Below are 27,414 nucleotides of genomic sequence, written 5' to 3'. Positions count from 1 at the left end.
TATAATTGCTTTACAATGTTTTAAGATTTTTTTTTTTGATGTGGACCATTTTTTAAAATCTTTATTGAATTTGTTACAATATTGCTCCTGTTTTATGTTTTGGTGTTTTGGCCGCGAGGCATGTAGGATCTTAGTTCCCCGACCAGGGCTCGGGCCCACACCCCCTGCATTGGAAGGCAAAGTCTTAACCACCTGACCACCAGGGAAGTCCCACACTAACAACTTTTTATCTTGAAGTCTCCTATAGATAAGCAGGTCCCAGTTGGCTACTCCATTACAGAGTTAGGTATCTAACCAATGCTTCAAAGAGGTGCATTTCTCCCAGGGCATAGGAACTCCTTTTTCAGCAGGAACACTAACCTTTGAAACACTAGGGAACCATTTAACAAATTATCATTTCAGTAGACTCAGCGGGGTCCTAATGGGCTGGAAGCACAGCCATAACAAAGGGCTAGCCTCCTAGAGAAAATTCAAAGAGGGAAATCTGCCCCTACTATAATAATGGCGAAACATTAACGTGTTAAATGCCCTGGAGGAGAGGTTCCAGGTGAATTTCTCCAGCATTTTCCTTAAACTTTCCTACCCAGAAATAAAAAATGCTGAACATGTTGAAAGGAGAAAAGGAGTTTTAAAAAATGTTTACAGGAGCTCCCTGGAGGTCCAGTGGTTAGGACTCCGCGCTTTCACTGCCAAGGGCACGGGTTCGATCCCTGGTTGGGGAACTAAGATCCCGCAAGCCATGCGGTGCAGCCAAAAAAAAAAAAAAAAAAGGTTTGATAAAATCTCTTTCTTTTTCCAGTCTTGGCGATAGCGTTAATTAAAACTTTTCTTTCATATTTGTATTTTTCCCCAATTTAAAGCACTTCCACTCCCTACCTCTGCCTAGACTGGCCTTCCATTTAAAAAAATGTTTCGTAAGATAAAATAATGTGTAAGTAATTTGAAAATCATAGCCACACCCTAGTAGAACATAACCACAGCCTTAGGCAGACTGCACAATCATGTCATGAATATAGAGCCTTTGTTTCTAAGAGTATCTCTGTTCTGGGATCCTAATACTAATTTAATAGAAATTGTTTTACTATCCTTAACAGATACTCAAAAATATCTCCTTAAAGCAATATGGCCTCCTCTCATTTTTCCATTAGGATTTTTGTTTGTTTGTTTCTGTTTCCCTTCTCCAAAGCTAATGAGTTACCCATAACAAATATTTCCATGTTGCTTTGCCACCAGCCTAATCTTCATAGGGAACTGTCCAGGTTTTTGCACTTGCCAAATTTTGGCAATATCCAGAGGGCTCACCAATATGTGAAGACACGGTATTCCCAAATTCCCACAAGAACATCTGTACAAATGCATCAATATAGAAACAATTGTGCCCAATTTTAATAAATCTGATGAAAAGCCGTTTTATGAATTGGTGCTGGATTACTAAAATAATTCTCAGCTTTTTGATTTTAAAAATTATACTTTTAATTACAGGATATTGTTAGAATGATACAGATATAGATAGACACAAGGTAACTGTGACCAATACCATAAGGAAAACTGCTGTACATACTTACTTGTTCACTCACTCTCCACAACCATAGAAAACAGGCACAATGTGTTCAGGGTGTGTGCAGAAGCAGCCAGAGACTTGGGAGCAGAAGGCATGCAAAAAGCTTTAGCAAAGAGAGACTGAGAAATAACTTTACACAGGGTTCAACACAGCAAATGGGCAACAATTGGCAGGAAGAGAGGAGACAGAGCTGGTCCGGCCCTTGCCCTTTTAACTTCCCAACTGAAGTGCACATGTCTGGAGAGATGGCTGGGGCACTCAGAAGCCAAAAGCAGCAGAAAGAACAGCTTGGGGGCGGGGCAGGGGAGTAGGGAAGGAAAAGGGGGTGAAATAGGTCATGGAGATGCTGTCTTCTTCTACAGCCACTCCGAAGCTGATGCCCCTACTGGCTCACAGAAACAACGGGAGAACTCTGATATTCATTAAAACCACCAGCAACACTGATACGGGAAAAAGACATTTGAGTTTAGTCATCAAGAACATGTAAGTCATTCAACAATTAAAATATGAATATCCAAAGTCAGCTAAATTTTGTATAGAACAAAAAACATGCTCCCTGCCCAAGTTTGTATTCAAATAAGAGTGACAACATAAAGACACCTACTTGGTGGAGTGGTTTTTCATTGTTACTTTTGAGGTTGTGTCATTTGCAAGGGATGCAGACCCACGTGGTTGTGGGTCATAATAAATACATAATACACTACCCAAGGGAGACCACTGGCTCCTTTAACGCCAAGTCCCAAAGAGCTATGGCAAAAGATTTTCAAATGTTACAACACTCACAATACAGTAGAAAAAACGTGGGGCAGGCTCAAAAAATATATATTCCTCACTCTAGTCCCATCTCCTGGGCATCAGTTCCCTCCCACTCCTACCCCCAAATGCTTGGATAAGCATCAACATTTGGGATATTTCTTAGTTCCTATTTGGGCTGAGATAAGGAGAACTGACAGTACTGGGCTTAAATTGGGTCAACTCTTACATTAACCACTTAAATCTGTAGGCTGGGAGAATGGAAATACATTCCTATCTAGTTTTATTAATTCCCTGTGACTAGGCCAAAGAGAAGATAATTCAGTCTGAGAACAGGACAATCAACCTATTTGTCTGGTAATAATCTCCAACTGACCGATACATATAAACAAGTGCTTCGTTCTGTACAAAGACAGATCTTACAGGAGAGTACACATTACAGCACTAGTGTTTCAATTTTCTTTCATAAAGAATGAAAAAAAGGACATTTCTCACATTGGAGTTATGTCTGTAGTTCTGTCACATGATCAATATCACCCAAGAACATGCTAATTCAGTGTGAATTCAGTTTCTATTGGAAAAACAATAGGAATACACATTTTACATGTACATACACATGCCCTTATGCAAGCTAAGATAAACACTGGGATGTGGCCCTTATCAAATCCTAGAGTTAGCAGTATAGGGAGAATTGATTTTAAAGGGTAGAGGGGAAAGAACAGAGAAATGACCTGCATTCCTTGGGAAGGGACTCTGTGTTTCCTTCCCTGAAGGGATCAATTCCACTTGCTCCTTACACTCCACCATCACTTATGGTCCTATCTTTCCTTGAAGATATTTTCCCTACAATATTCCCTACAGTGATCCCCAAAGAAAATTAATAAATTCTGATTAATGGCAATAACAGTGGGCATTTCTTGCTAAAGTCACCACTGTTGATGAGTCCTTGGTCCCCAAACCTGCGTCTCATTTTTCCTTTTAATCTGTATCTTCATGAAAGCTTTAAAAAAGTTAATTAGAAACAATGAGGCAAAAAGTTATGATCATTGCCTTCATCATGCAGAATCCTGCTCTTAGGAAGACAGAAAGATACAAATGCATGAGCAACTCAAGGAGAAAGCCCTTTGAAGGGAAGATGTGTGTGCCCAGCTACCATGGTGAGTGAATAGGTGTGGCAATTCAAGCAAAGTCTCTGGTTGTCTTTTACCAAAGTAGCTGTGACCACCCTATCACAGGTCAATATTTCCCCTAGCATAGTTCTTTGGGCCAAGGATGGGAGAAATTACTTTTAAAGATTTACTCCATTTCCAGGCCTGAGCATTTATCAGCATTTAGCACCTGGTCTTCAGATTTCCAGTTACTTGTGGGGCTGATTTTGATGAAGTAATTCATTAATATTGGGTGAATAAAAATCACTATTTTGGAGGAAGGAATACCATTCCCAAAGCCATTGATCAGAATTTCAAGTGGCTTGTCTTCTTCGATGTTCTAAACTGTGGTCCACAACAAGGAAATTCAGTACGGTAAAAGCAGCTCAGTCTTGAGAGAGCTCTTTGATATCAAATAAAATTGTACCTTCAAATGAATAATTTCTCAGTCGTAATCACAGGACTTAGTCAGTGTGAACTCTCTTATGTTTAATGAGAGCTGAGCTCCGGCTGAAACTCTTCTCACATTCGGTACATTCATAAGGCTTCTCTCCCGTATGAACTCTTTGATGTGTGATGAGGTTGGAGCTCTGGGTGAAACCTTTTCCACACTGCACACACTCATAAGGTTTCTCTCCTGTGTGGGTTCTCTGGTGTTTAATTAGGTCTGACCTTTCACCAAAGCTTCTCCAACACTCGTTGCACTCATAGGGCTTCTCTCCAGTGTGAATTTTCTGGTGTGTGATAAGATGAGAGCTCCGGCTGAAGCTTTTCCCACAGGCGTTACATTCATATGGCTTTTCCCCAGTATGGGTTCTCTGGTGCTGAACCAAGTGTGAGATGCGGCTGAAATTCTCCCCACATTCATTACAGTGGTACGGCTTTTCCCCTGTGTGGGCTCTGCGATGGCGCACAAGATCGGAGTTCTGACTGAAATTCTTCCCACACTCATCACACTTGTAGGGCCTTTCCCCCGTGTGGACACGATAGTGTTTGATCAGATCAGATCTCTCACTGAAGCCTCTCCCACATTCGTTACATTCGTAAGGCTTCTCACCTGTGTGGGTCCTCTGGTGCTGAGCTAGGTGAGAGCTCCGGCTGAAGCTTTTCCCACACTCCTCACACTCATAGGGTTTTTCCCCACTGTGGGTCCTTTGGTGCTGGATTAGGTGAGAGAGCCGGCAGAAACTTTTTCCACACTCGTTACATTTGTGGGGCTTTTCTCCAGTGTGGATTGTCTGATGCTGAATGAGGTGAGAGCTTCTTCCAAAACTTTTCCCGCACTCATTACAGTCATAGGGCCTCTCTCCAGTGTGTGTTCTTTGATGCTGAATAAGGTGGGAACTCCGACTGAAGCCCTTTCCACATTCATAACACTTATAGGGTCTGTCACCGGTGTGGATTTTCTGATGTCGATTAAGGTCTGAGATCTGACCAAAGGCCTTTCCACAATGAGAACATATATGATATCGGATGCTTGTATGGACTTCTTTGTGGACAAGCAGATCGGTGACTTGTTGGAGAGGATAGCTTACCCACTCTTCTGCTGTTAGATCTCCCCATTGTCTTTCTGATCTATCCCTGTTTTCAAAGGCCTCTTCACTTTCAGGACTGTCCTCAGTATTACCAACAGGTCTTTCAGATGCAGTCCCAAATTCCACATCTTCACTAATCTCTTGCTTTGGATTCACCTCGTTTTCACTCCTGATTTCAAAATCTGTAATAAAAGGTGAAGAATAATACTGGTAAACACACACAAAAATTATCTACTGTGTGCTGGGCACTGTGCTAAGTTCTTTTTTTTTTCTTTTTTATTAATTAATTAATTTATTTTGGGCTGTGTTGGGTCTTCGTTTCTGTGCGAGGGCTTTCTCTAGTTGTGGCAAGCGGGGGCCACTCTTCATCGCGATGCGCGGGCCTCACTATCGCAGCCTCTCTTGTTGCAGAGCACAGGCTCCAGACGCGCAGGCTCAGTAGTTGTGGCTCATGGGCCTAGTTGCTCTGCAGCATGTGGGATCTTCCCAGACCAGGGCACGAACCCGTGTCCCCTGCATTAGCAGGCAGATTCTCAACTACTGTGCCACCAGGGAAGCCCCATGTTTTAAGTTCTTTATGTGAATTACTTCAGCCGCCCTGAGAGCCAGGCATTATGATGATTTCTACTTTATGAATGAGAGATTCAAGGCCCACAGAAGTGACTCGCAAAAGGTCATACAGTAGTAAATGGTGAAACTAAGATTCAAATCCAGTTCTGTCTGATAAAAGTTCATGCTCTGTATCACTACAGTTAATAGTTCCTTATGAATATTGTATATGTTCCTGGTGTTTCAAAAGAAGAAAACCATAAACAGAAAATATAAAAGACTCTAAATTAGAATTTCTAAAAGCCAAGAGCCTAGATATTTTATATGTGAATGAATGTGTGTGTATGTGTATGTTCTTGTCAAGCCTTATTCATTACCATTATATAATATTTACTAAGAACCTACTGGGTTAGCATGGAGAAAAACAAATTTTTATCAATCTATATCAAGTCTCGGTTGACAAGAAAAATGACTGCCAAATGTTACTTGCTACTTTTCAATGGCTTTTTTTTTTTTGGCCGCGCTATGTGGCTTGCGGGGAACTCCACCAGGGATAAAACCCAGGCCCAGCGCAGTGAAAGTGCAGAGTCCTAACCACGGGACCGCCAGGGAATTCCCTCAGTGGCCTTTTAATGAAAACAGAGGTGGGAAGGTTGGAGAAGGCAAAAGAGATGCCTGGCTCAGAATATTCTTGGCATTGAGTAGGTAAAGACTTTACATGAAAATCAAAATATACAAAGTCACTGTCTACAAGAAACCTTCTACCAGACACTGCTTTTTCGAAGTTGTGTTTCTTGGTACACTCTTCAGAAAGATATTACTAGGTATGCTGGGAGAAAAGGGTCCAGGGATAAATTAGTTTGGTAAATGGTGCATACAACATCATCTTCTTAGAAATTAAAAATGCCTGATATCACATTAAAGGTTCTGAAGAGTCTTGAGGTAAAGAAGCCTTGTAAACATTATCTAACCCACTCCCAAACTTATATGGGCAAGAAATATATATACATATATTTTTTTGTGCTTCCATGCTTCCATCCTTCCAAAATGTGCTCCTTGGGCTGGACCACTGACATATAAATTCACATTTCTTTAAGATTCTCATTTCTTGCTTTTGTTGGATTGAGTGGAATATTTGGGTTACTGACTACAATAGATCTGGGTAGATAACTTCACTTCTGGCTGCATTTTGAAAGGAAGGATCCAAGAAAGTTGGGACATCAGAGAGAGCCCAATTTAAAAAGGAAACCCTTCACAGTTTGCCTTTTGTTTGTTAAAAGCTATAGGAATAAAGATTTCATAAAAAGGAATAATCCTAATGAATGGCAGATGACCTAGTCAACCATACATGATTGCTAACTTCTGTCAAGTCCTAACAGGAGACAAAGTGAGTCAAAAGACTTTCAGCTCAAGAATACACTGTTTATTCTAGTTACACCCAGACCAAAGGATATCTAAGAGAAAAGACAGGTTTGCAGACCACCAAAAAAATTAGCTTCCCTCTCTAATAGAATTTGTGATCTCATTTAGTTCAGGATTCTTCTGGAACAGCATCATCTGACACACTCAAAATCTATGATCAACTCTGAAATGTCTCTAGACAAGTACCTGCTCTGGATAAATAAAGGACCTGAGTCAAAGCTACAGCTCTGAAGCCAAAGCAAACACAAAAAGGTGGCTTTTGCCTTCCCATGAACCTGGGTCAGAACCCCTTTATCTTCTAGTAAAAGCACCATTTACAGGGGCATTTATATCCTGGCAAGCACCATTATGTCAGACCTGTTTGGTCAGTGATCTGTACAGACAGGCTGGAGAATGGCAAATGACTCAGGGCGCAAGAAATCTGAGTGTTTCTAAAATGTGCAGAACGATCTTTCATTTTAGACCATATGACCTTGATATTCCCACATTCAAAGATCTGCCTGAGGACTCAACTCAAGCCAAAATCCAATTAAGAGCTTTAAGAATCAACTAACTAGGTTGTGTTGACAGAGGTAAGGCATTTTTGACAGTCTCAAAAACGTGGGCTGGAGAAAGATAGAGAATACTTACCTAATGAGACAACATTTCCGTAATTCTCCTGCATAACATCCCTGTAAAGGTCCCTTTGTGTAGGGTCCAGAGGTCTCCATTCTTCCCGGGTGAGATACATGGCCATATCTTCAAATGTCACAGGTGCCTGAAATCACATATCGCTTCCTCAATACTTGGTATCTAGGAGGTTAGTACCAGTTTTTCTTCTCGAAATTAGAGACATGGCTAGAATTGTTGAGGAGGCAAAAGGTATTAGGTCTGATATGTAGAGTCCAAAGGAGAAATAAACAAGCAACAAAGAGATGTGGTAAAGGAGAGAGCAATTTATGAGCTGACTGCTTTGGTCCCACGGCCAGATATCCCTGCCCCACTCCGAACCTTACCCTCTAGCAGTACTTTTCTCAGAATACAACTAGCACTTACATCATTCCATACCTTTACCCACAATGTTCCTATTTTCTTGGAATATCTTTCTCAGGGTAGTGAAATCCTACTGTTCCTTAAGGCCCTGTTCCAGCACCGACTGTTCTTCAATGCGCCCCATCTCGCTGCTCTGCTCCACTCCTCCCTCCCTCCCACACCTCAGACAGAATTAATACTCCCACTTCTTGGTCCCCACAGCATGTTGCTCCTACAGAAAATAGTGCTCTTATCATGTAGTTTCACGGTTAACCGGATGCATCTGTCTTCCTACTGATTGTGAGCAGGCAGGGAGGGCATGCCTCATGCATCTTTTGTCTCCCCAGTCTTTAAAGGCAAACAGCAGGTGTTCAGTAAATGCTTGTTTGTGGCTATACTGTTCTGATACTGGGTCTCTGGAGGCAGAATACCGAAGCAAGCGAATTACTAATCTCAGAGAATTTCCCACAGAGATTCGCGGAGCAAAGAAACGCAGGAACGAGGTGGGTAAGCACAGGTAGGGTCCGAGAAGCCACCCCCGGCTTACCTGGGACCCAGCCATGAGCAGGGTGGCTGCCATCTCGGGCTCAAGGATTCGCCTCCCAGGAGGGAGAGAGCAGGAAAAGCAGCTAGCAGACAGCGCTAAAGGAGGCGAAAAGCAGGGCGTGAGGCACAGAAACAGGCCCTGCCCACTCCCCGGGTCTGGAGTTCTGGCCGCCAGGCGACTGGGGAGGGCCCTGAATCCGGGCCGGGTCACTCTCCTCCCTGACCCTCGAGCGCGACCCGCCCTCCGTATCTCCGCCACCAAGGGGTGGAGGCTCCCGGAATTACTAACACAGCCCCCTGGCTCGGTCCCTCCCGGGCCGGGGGTCAAGCCGAGGCTGTCTCAGGGAGGAGGCTCTCAGCCCAGCCCACAGAACGCCTCTGCTCTTCCATGTCGAGGCTGGGCCCTTTCCGGCAGCTGCCTCAGCCAATCAGCGAGCGAAGCGAATACGAGACCCGCCTCTTGTAGCACGGCCGAGCACCTTTATCACGCCTGAGCCCGCCCCCGTGGCCTGTCGGGAGTTGGAGTCCCATTCGGGCGTACAAAGGCCAGTCAGAGGCCAAAAGCCACGGAGGGAAAAGAACAAAAGGGTGAAGAAAAAAGCGCGTCCTCCTAGCCAGGGCGGAGTATCTTCCGCTCTCCTCTCTTGGAGACCACAGCCGGCTTAAGCCAGGGAGGTTGCCTTGCTTCTCTTCACGTCCCTACAAGCTTATCTTGAGTCGGATCTTAACTGCGACGTCGAGCCTAATTTAGGCGCTGGCCTGTGTTGAGTTCAGCTGGGATTAGCTCTCACTTGATATCCTAGGCCTGAGAGGAAAGCAGCAGCCGCCCACTCCCCAGGGGAGACTCAGCGGCCGCGCTGGAACTTTGAGCTCCACCCACGCACTACATCACCCAGCAGCGACTGCGGCATTCTCACACTGCTACGCAGACTACAACTCCTAGGGGGCAACGCGCCGCCCGTCTGCCAGCAAATGTGGTCCGCGGCTGGGCCAGGCTTGTGTCCCGGCTCCATCGCTGTTAACCCTGTAGGGGCGTCCTTCTAAAGAGGGCGCTCCTTGAGGGGCAGGCTGAGTTGCGCCTAGCGGAGGGGACGCAAAAGCCGGAGGGAAATCAGAAGCGAGGGTGGGGTATAGGGGCGCGTAGGGTGGAGCGAGCCAGACCCCAGGGTTGGGGAGGACCGTCCTTATCATCCCTGAGGACTTGCCTGCTAAAAGGGTTCCTGGCGGCTTCCCGCATCGATGGGATCGTGGGCCTCTAATGGCCCACGCCCGGCGGACCCTTAGGTTGTTAGCAGTCCCTGACCGACTGAAGGTGGGAAGCCGAAAACCCGAACTGGGAACGAACAGACCTACCTCCTGGCCCGCAAAAGATCCGCTAGGTCGCCGGCTCCAAGATCCAAGAGGCCTCAAACAGATTTCAAATCCTCAGGCAGAGTTCTCTGAGACTACAGACGTTCGGAAAGATTCTGGGGGTCACTGGCAGATCCTGTCTATCTTCAGGTCTTCAGGTAGATCTCGAATCCGTAGACGTGCAGGCAAAGCCCAGAGATCGTAGGCGGATCCCAAAGACTCACAGATTCCCGAGACCTCAGACTCTCAGACAGCTCAGAGAAACCACAGGCTCATAGGCAGATTCCTGAGACCACAGCAGCTAGCCAAGAAACACCACCAGCAGCTAAGCTACATTCAACTGGAGTTCTTCCGAACGGAAGGACTTGCAGCCTTCCCTTTCCCCAGCCAGAATGAGAAAATTAGACAATGGAAGCCGAGCACTAGGGAAAGCAGGCATTCTGCGTGGGGAAGAGCTCTGAGCTCGCTGTAGCCTTGGAGAGGGAAGTGATGGAAAAAGAATATAGCAGCTTATTAGGGACTCCCACCCTCTTCGAGTTATAAATATCCCCAGAACCTTGGCTACGTGCCCAGAAGCCTGTTGTCTCTAACTGTACAGGAGACTTCTCTGCCTGGGCTGGGAAAGGGGCTTTTCTTTTGTTTTGCAGATATGTCCACCCACTAAGTGACTTGAATTTTTTTCTTCAAACGTGACTCTAGGCTATGCTTTTATTAGTGAGTGTCCTGTTCCCAGTGCTCAGTTATTTATGGTTAAATTACTCGTGTCTAAAAAGAACTAAGACCCTACCCAGCCATGAGGCAGACTCTCCCACGCCCGCTCCTCTTCTCACTCCCAACTGTGAGGCAAGGGATTTTTTTAGATACCACAGAATTGTACCATCCTACCCCATCTAAAATTAATATGGGAACCACAAAAAGTAGAATCGCAGAGGGTCCCCAAGAGGCAGTGTCCTGAGTGGGAAGTGGGTACCAAGGTGGGTGCCACGGTCAGACAGACCTGGGTTGGAATCCAGGCTGTGTATCCCTTGGAAAGACATTTAATCTCTCTAGGCCTATTTCCCTTTCTGTGAAATTGGGTAATCATACCTAAGGTGGTGGTGAGCAGTAAGTGAGATGACTTAAAGCATTCGACACAGAGTGAGCACTCAGATGATAGTTGGTATTATTATTAATCCTGCCTTTGGTGGCAGGAGAGACTTTCAGAAAGGTCTGTGGATATTTTCACCGGCTCAGAACATCTGGGCAGTCAGAGTAGCTGGATAGCTTTGAGGATCTGCTGATGACTGTATTATCCATAGTGTTTCTGCTGAAAATCCAGAGGGAACTGGAAGTTGAGCCAGTTAGTTGGGTTCAAGAGAACTGGCGTATTGAGCCGAGTAGAGCAGAGGTATTTGGGGCTGCCAAGAACCCAGCAAGGTGAGGCCTTGCACTCCCAGGGAAACCTCTGGGACAAGGAAGAGGGAGATCGGTTCAGACTTTGGCCAAGTAATTGCAGGTTTCTAACTGGGCCGAAGGTGAGGTGAGTTCCTGAGCCCCTCAGCTCAGTGGGGCTCCCTTTTCATCCCTTCTCTGACAGATTGCTTTGTAAACTTTCTTAAGGCCTTTTCTTTCCCCTTGTTCCAGAGCTTTAAGTCCTTCTTTGTCCTCTCGCCGTTCCTTTTATTCCTCAGGCCTGCCTGGGGGCAGGACGACTCTCCAAACCCAGCTTGGCTGCTTGCCTCCTTCTATGAGTAAGTGCTTTTCTCTTTCTTCACCTGGGACCCTCCAGAGGCTAGAGGAGAAGAGGGGCGGAGAGCGGATGGAAAGCATGAGTGCATTTGGTGCCCCTGGGTGGGGGTGGCCCCTGAGTGGGGAAGAGAGGGAGGAAAGACAGTGGGTGAGGGGTTTCCTGTTGCAGCCTTCAGCTGAACTCTGAGAGTTGGGGGTCACTGGAGGAGGAGGTGGCTTCCTGCCCCATTGTTCAGGACTTCATTGTTTCCCAGGAATACTTATCGTGTGTGGGTTTTCAATAACCAACTTGGAAAGCTGTGTTTGTTACCATTATTCAGCAAACAATGCGCACCTACTGTGTGTAGAGGCAGCAGCACAGCCTGCCACTGGGGAAAGGGGCCAGGAGTACCATTTCATCAGGGTCTCCAATTTAGGCTTTTGACATTATCTCCAAATGGGGTTTTACATTATGTCAGATCCACTGACCAATTTGATCAAAGAGCCTCCTTGTATATCCTGAAGCTTTTTTCTTATTAACAGACCACTGTGCCTGGGGAGCACTATAAATTATTATATTTTAATAAATCCTATAATTATCTTGTGAGCAGCACAGTTATAATTTTTTGTATTGGAAGCATTCATTTGCTAGACATTGAAAAATATGCCTCAATATTTGAGATCTTGTTTTGTTATCTCTTCATTTTCAAATATACCAGGAACACTGAAAAAGAAAAATCAGGGCTTCTCTTTACCCCTGCTCAGAGCAGAGATGAAGCCTCATCTCAGCACAAGGAGCTGGGGACATGGGGGACACCCTGACTTAAAAACAGTTATTGCAGTCCTACTTCTAGAGCATTTGGAGGAGCTAGCTAGTGGGCTTCGAGGAGGGGCAGGCTCACAGCTGCGGGGGCGGGTAGGGGAGGAGTCTTCACAGAGGAGGTAACTTCGGAGCTCGCTTGCAAAGACTGTAGGAGTCTCGGAGGTGGAGAACGAGGCGAGGGAAAGCATTCCAGGCTTCGAGAACAGCATGTGCAAAGTCACGGAGGCGTGAAAGGACAGAGCGTGTTCCAGAATGGTCAGGATTGGGTATGGTTAGAGGGAAGAGTATGGGGGTGGAGAGGCAGGGGGAGGAAGCAGAGCGGGGACAGTCTCTTATGTCCCTTTGCCTGCCTGCCTGTTTGTCTCTGGCTTTGGCTGTGGATCAGCAATGCTGGTGATGAAGTGCAGATTGGGGGGTGGCCTGGGGTGAGAAGAGCAGATTGACTCTGCAGGAGGAGAGGGGAGTGGCCAAGATTGGGAAGCTCTTTATGACCTCATGCATTTCAGCTGGTTTTCTCCTTACAGAGTCAACATTTTCAAATAATGTAAACAATTGCATTAAAAATGCAAAACAAACTTATTTAGTATTGTTTAACCTATTTAAAGGCATCAAATAGGCCTGTATTCACTGAACATATTTACTGTCTCTGTCCTGTACCGGCACTGTGCTGGGAGTTAGGATACTGCCCCCTCACAGTGACTACAGGGCTGCTGTGAGGATTAAATGTGAGAATGGCTGCAAAACGTAAAATGCATGGGCACAGAGGAGGGCCTTGTCACACAGTGGCCATCATGGTTGTAGGAGAGGTAAAACGCATCACAGATGATTTTTCACCTCCCATCTGTGAGGTGAAATCCTGTTTCAAAGTGCATGAACGGAGGCCCAGGTTCAAGTCCAGATTCTGTCTCATAGAAGCAAATTACTCTCTGAGCCTCGGTTGTTTTGGTTTGTAAAAAGAATATAATAATACAGTTCATAGAGACAGAAAGTAAAATAGTGCTTGCCAGGGGCGGGGGAAGGGGGAAATGGGGAATTGTTTAATAGGAATAGAAGTTCAGGGTTTTTTTAAAAATATTTATTTTATTTACTTATTTATTTGGTTACATTTTATTTATTTATTTGGTTGTGCTGTGTCTTAGTTGCAGCAGGTGGGCTCCTTAGTTCTGGCTCGCCGGCTCCTTAGTTGTGGCATGGGAACTGTTAGTTGCGGCATGCACGTGGGACCTAGTTCCCTGACCAGGGATCGAACCTGGGCCCCCTGCATTGGGAACGTGGAGCGTTAACCATTGCTCCACCAGGGAAGCCCCAGAAGTTCAGTTTTGCGAAATGAAAAGAGCTCCTGGAGATTGGCTGCACAACAATGTGAATGTACTTAACACTACTGGACTTTATGTACACTTAAAAATGGTTAAGATGGTAAATTTTTTGTTGTGTATATTTTCTCACAATTTAAAATTTTTATTTTATTTTTTTAAATAAATTTATTTTATTTATTTTTGGCTGTATTGGGTCTTCGTTGCTGCGCGCAGACTTTCTCTAGCTGCGGTGAGCGAGAGCTACTCTTCGTTGCAGTGCGTGGGCTTCTCATTGTGGTGGCTTTTCTTGTTGTGGAGCACGGACTCTAGGCGCATGGGCTTCAGTAGTTGCATCACATGGGCTCAGTAGTTGTGGCTCACGGGCTCTAGAGTGCAGGCTCAGTAGTTGTGGTGCACGGGCTTAGTTGCTCCGTGGCGTGTGGGATCTTCCCGGACCAGGGCTTGAACCCGTGTCCCCTGCATTGGCAGGCGGATTCTTAACCACTGCACCACCAGGGAAGCCCTCCCACAATTTTTTTTTGCACACAAGTTCATTTAATCTAAAACTCACCAGTTCTCAACCCACAAATTTTTTTAAAAAGAACCTGGTTCAGGGGGTCTGAGGATTAGTTGAGACAATATAAAGTACCCCTATACTCATAACAATAGCTAATGTTCACTAGTCAGGTACTTTGTGTCAGGTATGATTCTAATGAATCCTCACAACAGCCCTATGAGCTATGTGCTATTATTACCATCATTTTACAGATGAAAGACGAAGGCATGAATTTACATAATGTGCCCAAGACACCCAGCTAGTAAATGCTCAAAAATTAATAGATATTATTTTTTAATTAATATTAATTTTCGCTGCGCTGCACCAGGTCTTCGTTGCAGCACGTGGGATCTTCACTGCAGCATATGGGATCTTTAGTTACGGCATGCGGACTCTTAGTTGCAACATCCATGTGGGATCTAGCTCCCCGACCAGGGATCGAACCCAGGCCCCCTGCATTGGGAGTGTGGACTCTTACCCACTGGACCACCAGGGAAGTCCCCTTAATAGATATTATTGATACTGTCATAGAAAGGAATTATTATCATTATCATGGTAGAATGCACTGTAATTATTGGCATTTCACAGTGCTGTGGGAGTTCTGAGGAACCATCTCTTGTGGCCAGGGTTATCAGAGAAGACTTCGTAGAAGACGTGTATCTGAGGTGAGCCTTGAAGAATGGGTAAGATTTGGACTGGGGTGGAGGAGGGGGAATCGGAATAGGCAGTCACAGTTGGGAAGGTCCATCAGGTTTTCAAGAACAGGACAAATACCTCCCTTAGGCTGGAGCATGAGGGGCAGCAGGGGTGGAAGATAAATCACTAAAGACAGGCAGATGGAAGGGAACTTTGAAAGTCAGACCAGGTATAGCTGGTGAAAATCCACTGAAAATGATTGGGGGAATGATGCTCAGAGCCGTGCATGGCTCATGCTGGTAAGGTAGGGACTGTTTTCTGTTTGCTTATTTGTTTTTGTTTTTTTGGCTGCACCACGTGGCATGTGGTTTCTTAGTTCCAAGACCAGGGACGGAACCTGCGCCCCCTGCATTGGAAGCGTGGAGTCTTAACCACTGGACTGCCAGGGAAGTCCCGGTAGGGAGTGTTTTGAGTTGGGAGACCAGTAGAAGGCCTTGGCATCAGTTGGAGAAAAAAGAAGACCTGAGAGAAAATGTTGATGGTGATGGCAATGGAGAGAAGAATTGGGTAAGGAAGAGACTATAAAATGATAAAATGAAGAGGCCAAGGGAAAAGGCTCAAAGATGGTTCTAAGTAATGAACTAGTTGACAAATAGAAAAGACCGAAGAGGGGATTTAAGAAAGAGAAGACGTGAATTCAGTTTGTGATTAATCGTATTGAGAGGGCCAGTGGGGTACTTGGAGTAGATATCCAGATAGGCACTTGGTGACTGAAGTCTCAAGCTCAAAAAAATAAAAAACCTCAGAGCTAAAGACAGAAATTTGGTGGTCTGGATGAGACGACTAAGAAAGACTTCTCTGCAGTATTTCAGGTTTCTGTAACATTTGAAATCCTCTTTTAAACTGGTCATAGGATCTTTTTTTTTTTCTTTACATCTTTATTGGAGTATAATTGCTTGACAATGGTGTGTTAGTTTCTGCTTTATAACAAAGTGAATCAGTTATACATATACATGGTCATAGGATCTTGACTCTGGTTTTCAAGGTCATTTGGCCCTAACATTCCTGGTGAGACCTTCCTTCCTCCATCCCAGCCACGTTGCTTCTCTGTTTCACCTAATGTCGTCTTTTTCCTCCTGTAAGGTAGCAGCAATCTCCCTCCCTCTAGGAAGCCTTTCAGGGAGGTAGAGTTAACACTAACTCCCTTGAAGCTTGCACCCTCTTCATTGTTTTTTTTTCCTCTTCATCTTTGATATTAGGGAGGCGATGGGGTTAAACCATGTATTCTGGCCAACAGCATGTGCAAAGCCTGTGTGACGAGGAGGAACACAGCACGGCCAGTGTGGCTGGAGCACAAAGTGTCGGGGAGAGGCAGAGGCCTGCCCTGCAGGGCCTTATAGGCCCTGCCAAGAGTAGCGGGAAAAAATGGAAGGTTGCAAATGGGGGTGGTGGAGTGGTGGGGCAGGGGCTGTAACATGATCAGACTTGCAATTTTGAAAAGCCTATTCTGGTCAGCGCAGTGGAGAGCATGAACTGGAGGGGGTCCTGGGTGGACACAGGAAGACCAGTGGGGAGGGTATTGACGCCTGCTGATGAACACAGTCTGAGGCCTATTCATGCTTTTCTGTGTCCTTTTGCGAATGTAGATGTGTACTGTATAGATGTGCGAACTGGAGCCGACTTGTTCTTCTGCTGTTTAATCTGACTCATCTCCTTTGTAAACAGTAAGGTTATTGAGTTTTGTATTTTTTCCTATGCTGTAAATCCTTGTGACACCGGGAGCACAATGGACATTTAGACTGTGACTACTGAAGATCGCCCCAGGGTGGCATATTTAAAAAGCCCAAAAGTAACATTTATTGATATTATTATATTAATAGTGGTTGCTATTTTGTTCTGCTTTTGATTTCTAGACGTTTGGATGGAGGATTAGATAATGCAGAGAAAAATCTGGATGTCTCAGCCAGTACTCCTCAAGTGTGGTCTGTGGACCAGCTGCATTGGCATCACCTGGGCGCTCGTTAGAAAAGAAGAAAATCTCAGGCCCCACCCCAGACCCACTGAATCAGAATCTGCGTTTTAACATGATCCCCAGGGGATTCCCACCTATATTACAGTTTAAAAAGCACCTGGGTATCTAAGCAACACCCTTCTACACTTCTGTGGGTAATATTCATACCTCAGGCTTTATCACAGCCCATCTGGTGTGGAAGTCTCTACCTGTGGCTTCTTCCCCTGCCAGGCTGGGAGCTCCTGGAAGGTAGAGGCCGAGCACTGTGTATGGCCCTGGATTTTTCAGAGCATAAAGCACAATGACAGGAAGCAGGAGACCTGGGTTTCCGTCCTGGATCTGCCATTTATGAGCTGTGTGTATTGTATCTTCTGTGAGAGGATTTTCAGTCCTTCCAAAGGACCCACCCCAAATCTGACCGCTGAAAACCTGGAGATGGTGGCAGGTTTCTGTACACAGTTTATTTACAGGCTTCATCTACAGGAGGAGGCACTTGGGTAGAAGGAGGAAGGTGATAACCAATTCTGCCAGGGCACGTAAGAAACTTGGGCTGAAGTTACCCCAACAGCTACCCTAAGTGTGAACCAAGGCACGTGGAAACTCTATGAAGCAGGCACTAGTACCACTCCCATTTTTGATGGGTAAGGAAATGGCTCAGAGAGGTTAAGTGACTTGCCCAAGCTCCCAGGAGTTCACAAGCTCTTATGCGTTAGTTATTTTAGAAAACACGGTCCAGGAGCCTCAGCCTGGGGCTGCTGGAAGGCCACGGACAGTCAGTGACTGAGACCCAGGACAGATCCACCAGACCTGCCCCCAAGTCTTTTCCAGAAGGTTCCAGATTTGCCTAAAATTCCTATCAGCTTAAAAAGCAAGCCAATTTCATCACGGGAGAAACACAACAAGGGCCCTTGTGCACTGCAGACTTCCTCTGTAGCTCGGGCCACAATAGAGCTGTGAGGAACGCATTGCCTGGGCCTGGATGGGTTCCAAGGCTCAGGACCTCCCAGGGGCCACCAAACTTGGGCACCACTGTACACTTCACTCAGAAACCCTCAGCTCAAGATGATGTGTCCCCTGCCTAGAGGGACCAGGTCTGGAGTCCTCAAAGGCCCCCAAACAAGCTAGGAACAGGGAATAGCAGAGAGTCTGGGAAGAGATGAGGAGTGGGGAAGAAATCTTTCTACACGATGTGGAAGTCATATCTGCCAAACCATGTGCCAACTGTTCTGCACGTGTGATTCATGGTGGGGTGGGTAAGATTTGAGTCGGTCTGGTAGTTTTCAACTCAGAAAAGGCCAAGAGGTTCAGATGTGAAGGAAGGGACTCAAAGCAAAGGTCTACCAGTCACTGTCAAAGATACGGCACCTCAGCTCTGAGGCTCTGAGTTTCTACAAGAGGTCTGTCAACACGGACTAAGCATTGTACCCCAATTAGCCTCCCCCTATTAGTCAATCACTATTAATAACTGATTATTAATTTGTAAAAGAATTCTCCCTCTGATCCCTAATGCCCCATTCAGAGTTAAGTACTTTTCTTCGTTTTAATTTTTATTTTTCTCCAGTTACGATGGCTTAGTGCTTTCTCTTTGTTCTTCCTCACCTTGTTCACTGAAATCCTGGCTGGTGGTTCTGTCAGCAGAACTACAAAACCAAAAAGGCAACAGTGTTTTAGAACTTTCTTTGCCGTGACTCAGGGAGGCTAGAGGCAGGTGGAGGGACATGAAAAGGAAGGTGGGGTCTGGAGCCACACAGACCAGAGTCCAGATCCCAGCTCTGCCATTATTAGCGGTGTGACCCCGAGCAAATCACTCATCTGCATAGTGGGATCATAACGCCGATCAATGCAGAAAAGCATATCAAGTAATGAATGGAAATTCGATGGCGGACATGCAGTAGGCTCTCAGTTTATGGTCAGAAATAACACCGTGATTATTACTAATAGCTTGGTTAGACTTTAGGTCTCCCACATGGCAATGGACACTACCTGAAAATTTTGTCAGAAGCCATGTAGCTGCCACCTCTAGTGGGACCTGCCTCTCCAACTTCCAAATTCCAGTTTCTCTCCAGGAATCAGGAAGGAGGAGCTGGGTTTGGAGCTTTGCCCAATAGTAACACAATAGCTACAATTGATTGAGCACTTACTCTGGGCTAGGCGGCATTAACGTATATTAACTCATTTCATCCTCACAGCCACCCTGTGAGATAGGCACTGTCATAACTCTTCCATTTTCCCAGGTAAAGAAGCAATTCAGACAGGTTAAATGACTTGCTGAAGCTCCCATAATACTAATAGGTAAGAAACTCACAATAATAAGAATGGTGGTTTCTATGTACCAGGCACGTATGTGCTCAGGGCTTTTTTGTATGGCTGTACTGCTTGTTCACTGCACAAGAGAGCTTGGCCAAAGGGGCAGGTTGGGGCTGAAACTCAGCGCCTGCTCATTGCCAAGCTCTGTACCCTGGTGCAAGGCTGTGTCTACATGGAGGCAAGGACACTTCTTTCTAATTTGACAAAGATACCACATGAGCTATCAGAGGCCCTGTTAATTCTTTATGTGTATTACCTTCTCAATCCTCAAAACAGCTCTGTGGGCTAAGTATTCCTACCCTTATTTTATAGATGAGGAAATCCAGACCTAGAGAGTTCAGGTCACTTAGCAAAGTCACCTTGTAAGTCATAAAGCTAGGATTTGAGCATGATACCAAAGCCCATGCTCTAAACCAGCAGGCCATTATACTGGCCCCATCCCTAAGTGCGCAATAAGTGAATAAAAGAAAAATACATAATTGTCTGACTTTTACCCTAAAATACATGGCAGTTCTTATGAGGCCCCATGGCTGTTGAGGCCCTACATAAAGTTGTAGAAAACTCAATCGATCAGGAATGTGGAGTACTGTCTTTCAGTGCTCAAAACTCTGTGACTTTATGCTTGTTAACCATGTCAGTAGCTCAATTGCCTCATCTGAAAATGAGAATAATACTATAAAGGAACATTTAGTTGTTGCAAAGTATGTGTGCATATGTAATAATCGTCACATCAACCATGGGAGGAGAGTGACACGCTCAGGGTCACCCAGCAAGTAGGGCAGAGCAGAGACCTGAAACTAGGGCTCCTGACTCCCAGTCTCGTGCTCAGTCCTTGCTAAGTACCTTAGAATTTTAGGAGCACCTGCAGCCTGCCCAGTGGCCCAGACATTACACAGCACACATGCAAGTCAGATGGTACTGTAACCGTACATTAACCATGTGACCACACTCAGTTGTTTCAGAAGACGAGGCAGGAAGGAGCACTGTGAAGGGAGTCTTTGCTTGGCTCCCATGCCTGAAAACAAAACCGCTGCCTTTGCAGGGGCTGGGGCCCACCTGGGTTACAGCCTTGGGTAATGTAAGGCTTTTCCAGAGCTGCTTTAGGAGGGGAGGATGACCTGGGAGCATCTGGGGGCAACGCTGTCTCCTCATCCCTGGCTGTGACCAGGTTCAAAGGAAAGACCATCTGTGGAACTACTTTGCAGAGAGGCGTGGTCCAAACGCAGAGTGCTATTGTTTTTCCTCCCCTCTGTGGATCCCAGGAGGCTGATTCCATCTGTGTTCGAATGACAGACTTGCCCTTCCTGTGATAAAATGCGGGCTGCTGTCCCCACCCCAACTGGGTGCTTTCCAAAAAAAAACATGCACATACACATGTACAGTGTCCCCACCTCCCCAAAACAACCCACCACTATCTCCAGCTCTGCAGGCCTGCTCTGTGGAGGCTGGCAAGTCCCCCATGTATAAGGCCCCTTTTGGGCTGTGGGCATCCTACTCCTTATGTGGGCAGCATCTGTGGATGACAGGGAAGGAAGAAAGATACAGATACAGATAATACAGACCTTCCAGCGATTGCCACATTCATTGCATAAGACAAAGGTAGTCATGGGCTCATCAGCACTGCGTGTCTGCACCTGAGAGAAAAAGAGAACAGGGACCACTCATGAAGTCACTTTCCTGCTCTAGGACCTGCTATGGCTCCCACTGTCTGTAGAAGTAGGTCCAAATCCCAGAGGCTGGCACCATTACTCCCACTCCACTTTGGCAATTCCCTTATCACTAAGAATTCCATTGTGTATTCATATGTTTTCCATCAGCTCACTTCCAGTATCTCCCTGGCTCAACCTGACGTTTGCACTCTCACTCTTTGTTGTTGATTCTTCCGAACTGATGTGTCTTCTCTTGCTTCAAGACTCATCTCCTACTGGAAAAATGAACACATCCTGTTGGATGTACCTCTCTGATCAGAACTGAGTGAGCTGGAAGCAACCTTAGGGATCATCCAGTTTGTTGTTTATTTTACAGGTGGAAGAACTGAGACCCAGAGAGGAAAAGGGATTTGAAGATCATTGGGGATATTTAATATTGTTTTCTAGTTTCTCATCCCCTTAACCAGACCATTCAGGTGCAGAAACCAGGTTTCCCACAGCAAATCCCTGGTATTTCCAGATTTAACAATTGCTATTCTGATTTTCTGCAGCCAACCCTGGATGGCCATGACATGTAGCAAGTTGTTGCTTTGTGGACACTCAGCTACGAACATGTCAGCTGGAGTCTATGGAGTTGGGGGAAGTCCCCCTGCTAATGGGTGAGTCCAGCAGTGGGCCAGGAGGACACAGCCTAACACAGCCTTGTCACTGCAGAGCAATGACACCTGAGGAAGGATACCACTGGGGTCTCTCTGTGGAGAGAGAACTTTGCGAATGGGCATTTGACTTCTGGTGGGAGGCGATGCACAGGAGGCATGTCACTCCACAGGGAAACGTGCTCGGAAGGGAGCAGGAACTTGCACACACATCTCCAGATTCCTGAACTAGAATTCTCCAAGAGACTCCTGAAGGGCAAAGCTCACTATTTCTGCTGTAGCCACAGATCCCCAAGGGCAAGGTGCTCTGATAAATCTTGCTTGAGAGCAGATGGGGGAATGAACAGAGTTCTAGAGTGACAAAGCACCCGTTAGAATCCAGGAATATTGGTGCCCCAAGGGCATAACACACACAACCCGGAAACAGCTTTTAAGTCTCGGAGAAGAGGCCTCCACAGCCTCCCACGGCTCCCCAGGCCAGGGCAGTGGTCTTCACCCTTACCTTACGACTCGGGGCTAGATCCCTTAGGCTTTACTACCAAGTTGGCTGTATTGCAGGCAGAAAGGTCTGGATCTGGGTTTATTAACATCTCTGCCACTGTCTTTGCCACTTTAGACAAAGCCGCAAAACTTGTCCCCGTCTGGACCTCGGCTTCCTTGTGTGTAAAGTGAGCGAGCAGAGTTTTTATTGCTGAGTTCCCTTCCAACCAGTTGTGACTGTACAGTTGTTCTGGTCCCTCTTATTCTTGCTTCAGGGCAGGCCAGAACACGCCGGCCAAGCCTCACAGACTCAGATCTGGGTGCTTCCGCATGCATCTTTTCTAGAAGCCACAGGTGTATCATGTTGGTGTACCAAGACTTGCCCTTCTCTCTGCAGCCCAGGGTTTTAGCCCTTTCTCCCCGCTGGCTTGTCCCTAAGCTCCTCCTGGCCCCTGTCGCCTCCTCCCCCACTGGCCCCTCCCCCACCCCATACCTGGTTATAGGTGCAGTTTTTCTTCTTGCATTTGCTGCACTGGAAGAGGTCAGTGGTGGTGCCGCCTGTCTTGGCCATCTGGTGCTCACGGATGGCCTCTTGGGTCATGGCGTTCCTCAACTCCCTCAGCTCATCACTGGCCATTTCCTGGAAAGAAAGGAGTCTGCCCTTCAGGGCCAGGGAGTCCCAGGAGCCCTGGCCCTGTCCCAGCTGGGAAAAGCCTTTATCAGAAGAGTCCCCATTCTGCCTTTGGGTGGAAGGTCAAACTCGGGTGCTCCAACTGGGCCAAGTACAGTAGGGCACATATAGGAGGATACAAGGCAAACAGCTTCCCCCAAGATCAACACTCTTGTGTACATCTCCTCAGGTACTCTTGTGTACCTTCCTGCTTAATCTGACTTGATTACTGGCCACCTGATCTATGATGTTCCCCTTGTCCTTCCAGTCTGGACTTGACCCACTGCCCGTCTGAGCTGGGATCCCTGCCCGGCCAGGCCATTCTGCCTGGTGGGAACCTTGGTCTCGACTATTCATGACTTACTGCTGTTAACCCCACCCAAGCAGGACCTGAAGCTCCTGGGTTCACACAACTAACTGCTCACCTGTGATTGCATCATGGAATATCTTTTTCTATAAGTTCCTACAGAACAGAGCCTCCTGTCTCTCATCAGCTCACTGTAGGCACTTAGTGTCTGCATTATCCAGGTCCTCCCCTTTTCTGTCCCTCCCCTGGCCATTTGACTTGCCTTGAACGTCTTCCAGAAGAGAGCAGAGAGGGAGACACTCAAACTGGAGAGAGCTCTGGTTAGTGTTGTTTTGGGGGGAGGAAGATGGCTGAAGCTAATTTTTTTCCTTTTTAAGATTTTTTTGATGTGGACCATTTCTAAAGTCTTTAATGAATCTGTCACAACCCTGCCTCCGCTTCTATGCTTTGGTTTTTCGGCCGAGAGGCATGGGGGATCCCAGCTCCCCAGTCAGGGATGGAACACACACCCCTTGCACTGGAAGGCAAAGTCCCAGCCACTGGACCGCTGGGGAAGTCCCGAAGCTAATGTTAAAAGAAGATTTGGGGAGTTCCCTGGTGGGCTACTGGTTAGGATTCAGTGCTTTCACTGCTGTGGGCTGGGTTCAATCCCCGGTCAGGGAACTAAGATCCCGCAAGCCATGAGGCACGGCCAAAAAAAAAAAAAACAACGAAACTTTTTTTTTTTTTTTTAAAGAGGATTTGGCACTGGCTAAACATTTTAATTATTGCCATCTAGCATGACCCCTTAAACTGTGGAGAACAGACTTGGTACAAAGGTCAAACGAATTTAGTATGCTGACTGCTACATTATAACCACTTGGGTTTCTTGACAAAATGCAGATTCCTATGAATCCAAAACTCCCTGACCAGGGATCGCACCTACACCCCCTGCATTGGAAGGCGGATTCTTTACCACTGGACCACCAGGGAAGTCCCTGTTATTTTTCTTCCTGGAGCAAAAATGGTCCTATATTTCTTTCTTTTTTTTTTTTTTTAAGAAATTTATTTATTTGGCTGCACCAAGTCTTAGCTGCGGCATGTGGGATCTTTTAGTTGCAGCACGCGGGATCTAGTTCCCTGACCAGGGATCGAACCTGGGCCCCCTGCATTGGGAGCACAGAGTCTTAACCACTGGACCACCAGGGAAGTCCGATCCTCTATTTCTTATAAAAGCTTCCTGCCTAGAGCAAAAGTTGACCCCAGGAAGGAGGGCTCCTGGGCCTCCGTTGCCTGGGTTGCGGGCTGGGGGCTCCTCAGCGGCTGGCATTGGCAGTCCCTGTGGAGGGCGTGATGCAGTCCTGGCTTGCTGCCTTTGGCCTGGTCAGCCTCTTCTTGGGCCTGTGTTGATCACCTGATTCTCTTGCCCTGTTCTAGTGAATAGTCCTTGGATGGGGCCAGACTTGGCCGGTTCCTTTGCTGAGACTTCTGGGGCCTGTCTTTGTCCTAATTCAGTCACCCAGCTCTGTTCTGGCCTCCAGCTTCTGGGAACTTGCTGGGTTTGGCTCACACCTGTGCCTACACCTTGTTCTTGGCTCTCCGGGGCCTGGTTTCCCAATGTTTCTCGAACTGCCTGTAAGACAGTCTCTTGATAGCATTCCCACGACACACACACAAAGAGGAGCAGAGGGACCCCAGAGCCACAGGGTGAGGGCCAGAGAGAAGGAAATGCAGGCTGGATTCCCATCAAAGTCACAGCTTCACCTCACAGGGAAGGATAATACTGTGTAAGCCAAGTTGCAATGTGTAACTGGGTATATGTTGTTATTTGCCTAAAAAGAGCATATATTTTCGATTAAGCCAGAAGATATCCCTGTCCACCTGTGCCAAGTTCCCCATTTTATCCTAAAGCCAGGGCTCTTTGTAAAATTTTGGGTATTTGAGGAAAGCAGCAAACCCTCTTCTCAGAAAAATGTACACGTACATATTACATAACACACACACCACACACCTGCATACACCACACACTAACCACAGACACCACACACACATACGCTACATCACACAAACCACACATACACACACATCACGCACACCATAAACACACAGAGGCACACTCTTGACAATAGTTTCAGAGGGTTCCCAGACACCCCAAGCACACCCGGACTCCAGGACGTCGGTGCGCTTCCCCTCCCCTTCTCTGGGCCGCTTGGAGTTAGTAGCGCTTTAGCAGTGCCATTGCCACGTGCTTGCGGGGAATCCCCTGAGTTAGCTCTGGCAGCGAAGAGCCACTCATACCTGAGGGTGTACAAAGGTCTTTCCAAGACAGAGACTCTGAAATAAACAGATCTGGGATCAAATCCTCATCCTCACTTATGAGCTGAGGGTGGCCTCAGTTTTCTCATCCACAAAATGGGGATAATATTTCCTCTTTGATAGCACTGTGATGAAATGGCCAGTGAATGGGCCTAACATATACTAATTCCTGGGAGGGCTTTACTTGCCTTAACCTTCTAAACACTTCACATGTGTTAACTCATTCAATCCTTCATGGGATAGCTGTTATTACTTCCACTTTATGGATGAGAAAACTGAGACACAAAGGGGTTAACTGGCTGGTCTAAGATCACACAGCTAAGTGGCACAGGCAGAAGTCAAACCCGGGCAGTTCGGCCCAGGCCCCGAGCTTCTAACCACTGCACATACTTCCTCAAACAGGCTTGTTCCCTTTACCTTCCCTTACTGACCCCTTCAAACTGGGTCAATCCTTCCCTCCTGTAAGTTCCCGTGGTGGCTCTGTCATGGCAGCCACCACCTCTGTATCATATGTATTTGTATACATGTCTGTCCCCGCACCTTGGGCTGTGCTCCATGGAGTCAGGGACTCCGATTCTGGCTTTGGCCCAGAGCTGAGTAATGGGATATAGGACTGAACGAGGCAGAAGAGGGAGGCAGATCACAAGGCAGGGAGGAGAGGGTGCTCCGGGGCCAGACAGCTTGACTCCTGGCATCGACCTTTTCTAGCTGTGTGCACGGGCAGGTCACTTAAGTCCTCTGAGCCTCAGTATCCTCACCTATAAGATGGAGATGATAAACATTTCTGTCTCGGTTGGTGCGAAGCTAGAACTGGCCAACACACCGAAGCGATTAGCACAGCGCTGAAGACATGGTAGCTGTGTTCACTGTCCTGATGGTCCAGGGGCCCTGAGGGATGGGGAGTCTTAGATGGTCCGGCTAGGGAAGCCCCTGGTTCATCACTGAGTTACAAGCCACTGCCTCTCAGACTTGGGCAAGGCTGGAGGGGCCCGGCCCCTTGTCCCACCACACAGAGGTCCCGGCCCCGACTCACCTCTGCCGTCATCTTGGCAATGAGCCCAGAGGAGATGGCCCCGCTGAGCACGTTCCGCCTCAGGCCGGGGTTCCTGGGGTCCTTGAGGTTGCTGATGCGGCTGCGCACGCGGTTCCGGTACTTCATATCTGTGCTCTTGAGCTCCTGGTAGATATGTGACACAGTCAAGGGCCAGCCAGCCACTTGCAGAGGAGCACAGAAGGACGGGGAGCCTGCCCTGAAGGCCGAGGAGCTGCAAGGCCACCTCTTCCTTTCCTTGGACTTTTACAAGTGGTCAGGCACCTTTGTGGCCTCTGACTCCCCAAGTAGGGGATCTCACTTGGGCATTTGGAGTCAGCTGCATATCAAGGAAAGGAAATAGCCTCCAAGGTGCTACATATTAGAGCATAGACCAACATATTAGAGCATAGACCCACCTGCCTGCCCCTCCTCCCTTTTCTCTGGGAATACCTATCGTGGAACCCACTTTGGGAATTGCTGGTCAGAGTTACTTTGCTCATTAATAGATGAAGAAGATGAGGCTTAGAAAGGGTGCAGGCCCTTGCTCAAGGTCACAGGGCACATTCCCAGCAGAGCCAAGGCTGGAAGCCAGACCCCCTCCTAACCGTAATGCTCTCTCCACTCACCCCGCAGGAAGTTGCCCCTGGCCACTGACCACAGTGAGTTATCTGTCCAGACACTGCATCCCAGACAGGGCTCCCCACCCCCTTCTCCATCCTCTGGAGGACCCAGGGAACAAAGCCACATTTTCTTGGTCTCCTAAGCTAAGAAGAACCAGGAAGATGAAGCCTTTGCTGGGAAAAACCATATACAAGAAAGAGAACGTGGGGAATGTGGGAAAATGGACACAGCTGGCTTTTTCGAAGTGGCGGGAGGGAAGGTGGTATTATTTATGTTTTCCTTGATTGTTGTTTGCACAATACAACTATGAAAAGCAAGAATATGCCCTAATGCATTTGAAAGCCAAAATATTTGTTTAAAAATCTGTGTTTGAGATTCTTGGAGGTGGGGATTTGCTTGATATGTGGGGACAGCAGGGCTGGCAATCCTTTCATCAGCCTCTTCCTGAGTCTGCCTCCATTTCCTGAGGTCACAGAGGGGGATGAAGTGGAGT

The 27,414-nt window shown here is 46.9% G+C and overlaps 2 protein-coding genes, 2 long non-coding RNA genes and 1 other non-coding gene across 9 annotated transcripts in view; 2 read left to right on the top strand and 3 right to left on the bottom strand.

Moving 5' to 3' along the window:
• Nucleotides 1-1,390: 1,390 nt before the first annotated feature.
• ZNF436 (zinc finger protein 436) lies at nt 1,391-10,482 on the bottom strand. Of its 5 annotated transcripts, none has more exons than XM_060309734.1 (4): nt 9,879-10,482; nt 8,527-8,621; nt 7,599-7,805; nt 1,391-5,179 (listed from the first exon to the last, which is right to left on the bottom strand). In XM_060309734.1, exons 3-4 carry the CDS (start codon nt 7,702-7,704, stop codon nt 3,927-3,929), a joined length of 1,359 nt encoding a protein of 452 aa, XP_060165717.1. In that variant the 5' UTR covers nt 7,705-7,805; nt 8,527-8,621; nt 9,879-10,482; the 3' UTR covers nt 1,391-3,926. The 5 variants fall into 5 exon arrangements, with proteins under 5 accessions (XP_060165717.1, XP_030731126.1, XP_030731139.1 ...); XM_030875266.2 differs by having other exon boundaries at nt 7,599-7,725; XM_030875279.2 differs by lacking the exon at nt 8,527-8,621 and having other exon boundaries at nt 7,599-7,725.
• On the top strand, nt 9,894-27,414 carry LOC132598252 (uncharacterized). Its single transcript, XR_009566273.1, has 4 exons — nt 9,894-10,033; nt 11,499-11,605; nt 21,411-21,518; nt 26,934-27,414. It is a non-coding gene; the product is annotated as an uncharacterized lncRNA (long non-coding RNA).
• LOC132598253 (uncharacterized) lies at nt 12,252-15,673 on the top strand. Its single transcript, XR_009566278.1, has 3 exons — nt 12,252-12,660; nt 14,845-14,921; nt 15,269-15,673. It is a non-coding gene; the product is annotated as an uncharacterized lncRNA (long non-coding RNA).
• TCEA3 (transcription elongation factor A3) overlaps nt 15,862-27,414 on the bottom strand; it is a 36,090-nt gene continuing 24,537 nt past the window's right edge. Inside the window, exons 8-11 of the mRNA XM_060309757.2 lie at nt 26,301-26,456; nt 22,489-22,635; nt 20,773-20,844; nt 15,862-18,543 (exon numbers count right to left, since the gene is read on the bottom strand). Of these exons, the coding sequence (XP_060165740.1) occupies nt 18,535-18,543; nt 20,773-20,844; nt 22,489-22,635; nt 26,301-26,456 (384 nt within the window). The 3' untranslated portion in view covers nt 15,862-18,534. The remainder of the gene's footprint in view (nt 18,544-20,772; nt 20,845-22,488; nt 22,636-26,300; nt 26,457-27,414) is intronic.
• Nucleotides 24,088-24,160, bottom strand: TRNAG-CCC (transfer RNA glycine (anticodon CCC)). Its single transcript has one exon. It is a non-coding gene; the product is annotated as a tRNA-Gly (tRNA).

This window comes from Globicephala melas, chromosome 1, assembly GCF_963455315.2.
Source record: "Globicephala melas chromosome 1, mGloMel1.2, whole genome shotgun sequence".
NCBI classification, from domain to species: Eukaryota; Metazoa; Chordata; class Mammalia; order Artiodactyla; family Delphinidae; genus Globicephala; species Globicephala melas.
This window is presented reverse-complemented; position numbering and strand designations above follow the sequence as displayed.

Excerpts from the sequence above, each read along its gene's own strand:
- ZNF436 (XM_030875266.2), bottom strand. The coding sequence starts at position 8,559 with ATGGCAGCCACCCTGCTCATGGCTGGGTCCCAG. Across the intron at positions 7,726-8,526 it reads TGCTCATGGCTGGGTCCCAG|GCACCTGTGACATTTGAAGA; the intron begins GTAAGCCGGGGG and ends ATGTGATTTCAG. Across the intron at positions 5,180-7,598 it reads CGGAAATGTTGTCTCATTAG|ATTTTGAAATCAGGAGTGAA; the intron begins GTAAGTATTCTC and ends CTTTTATTACAG.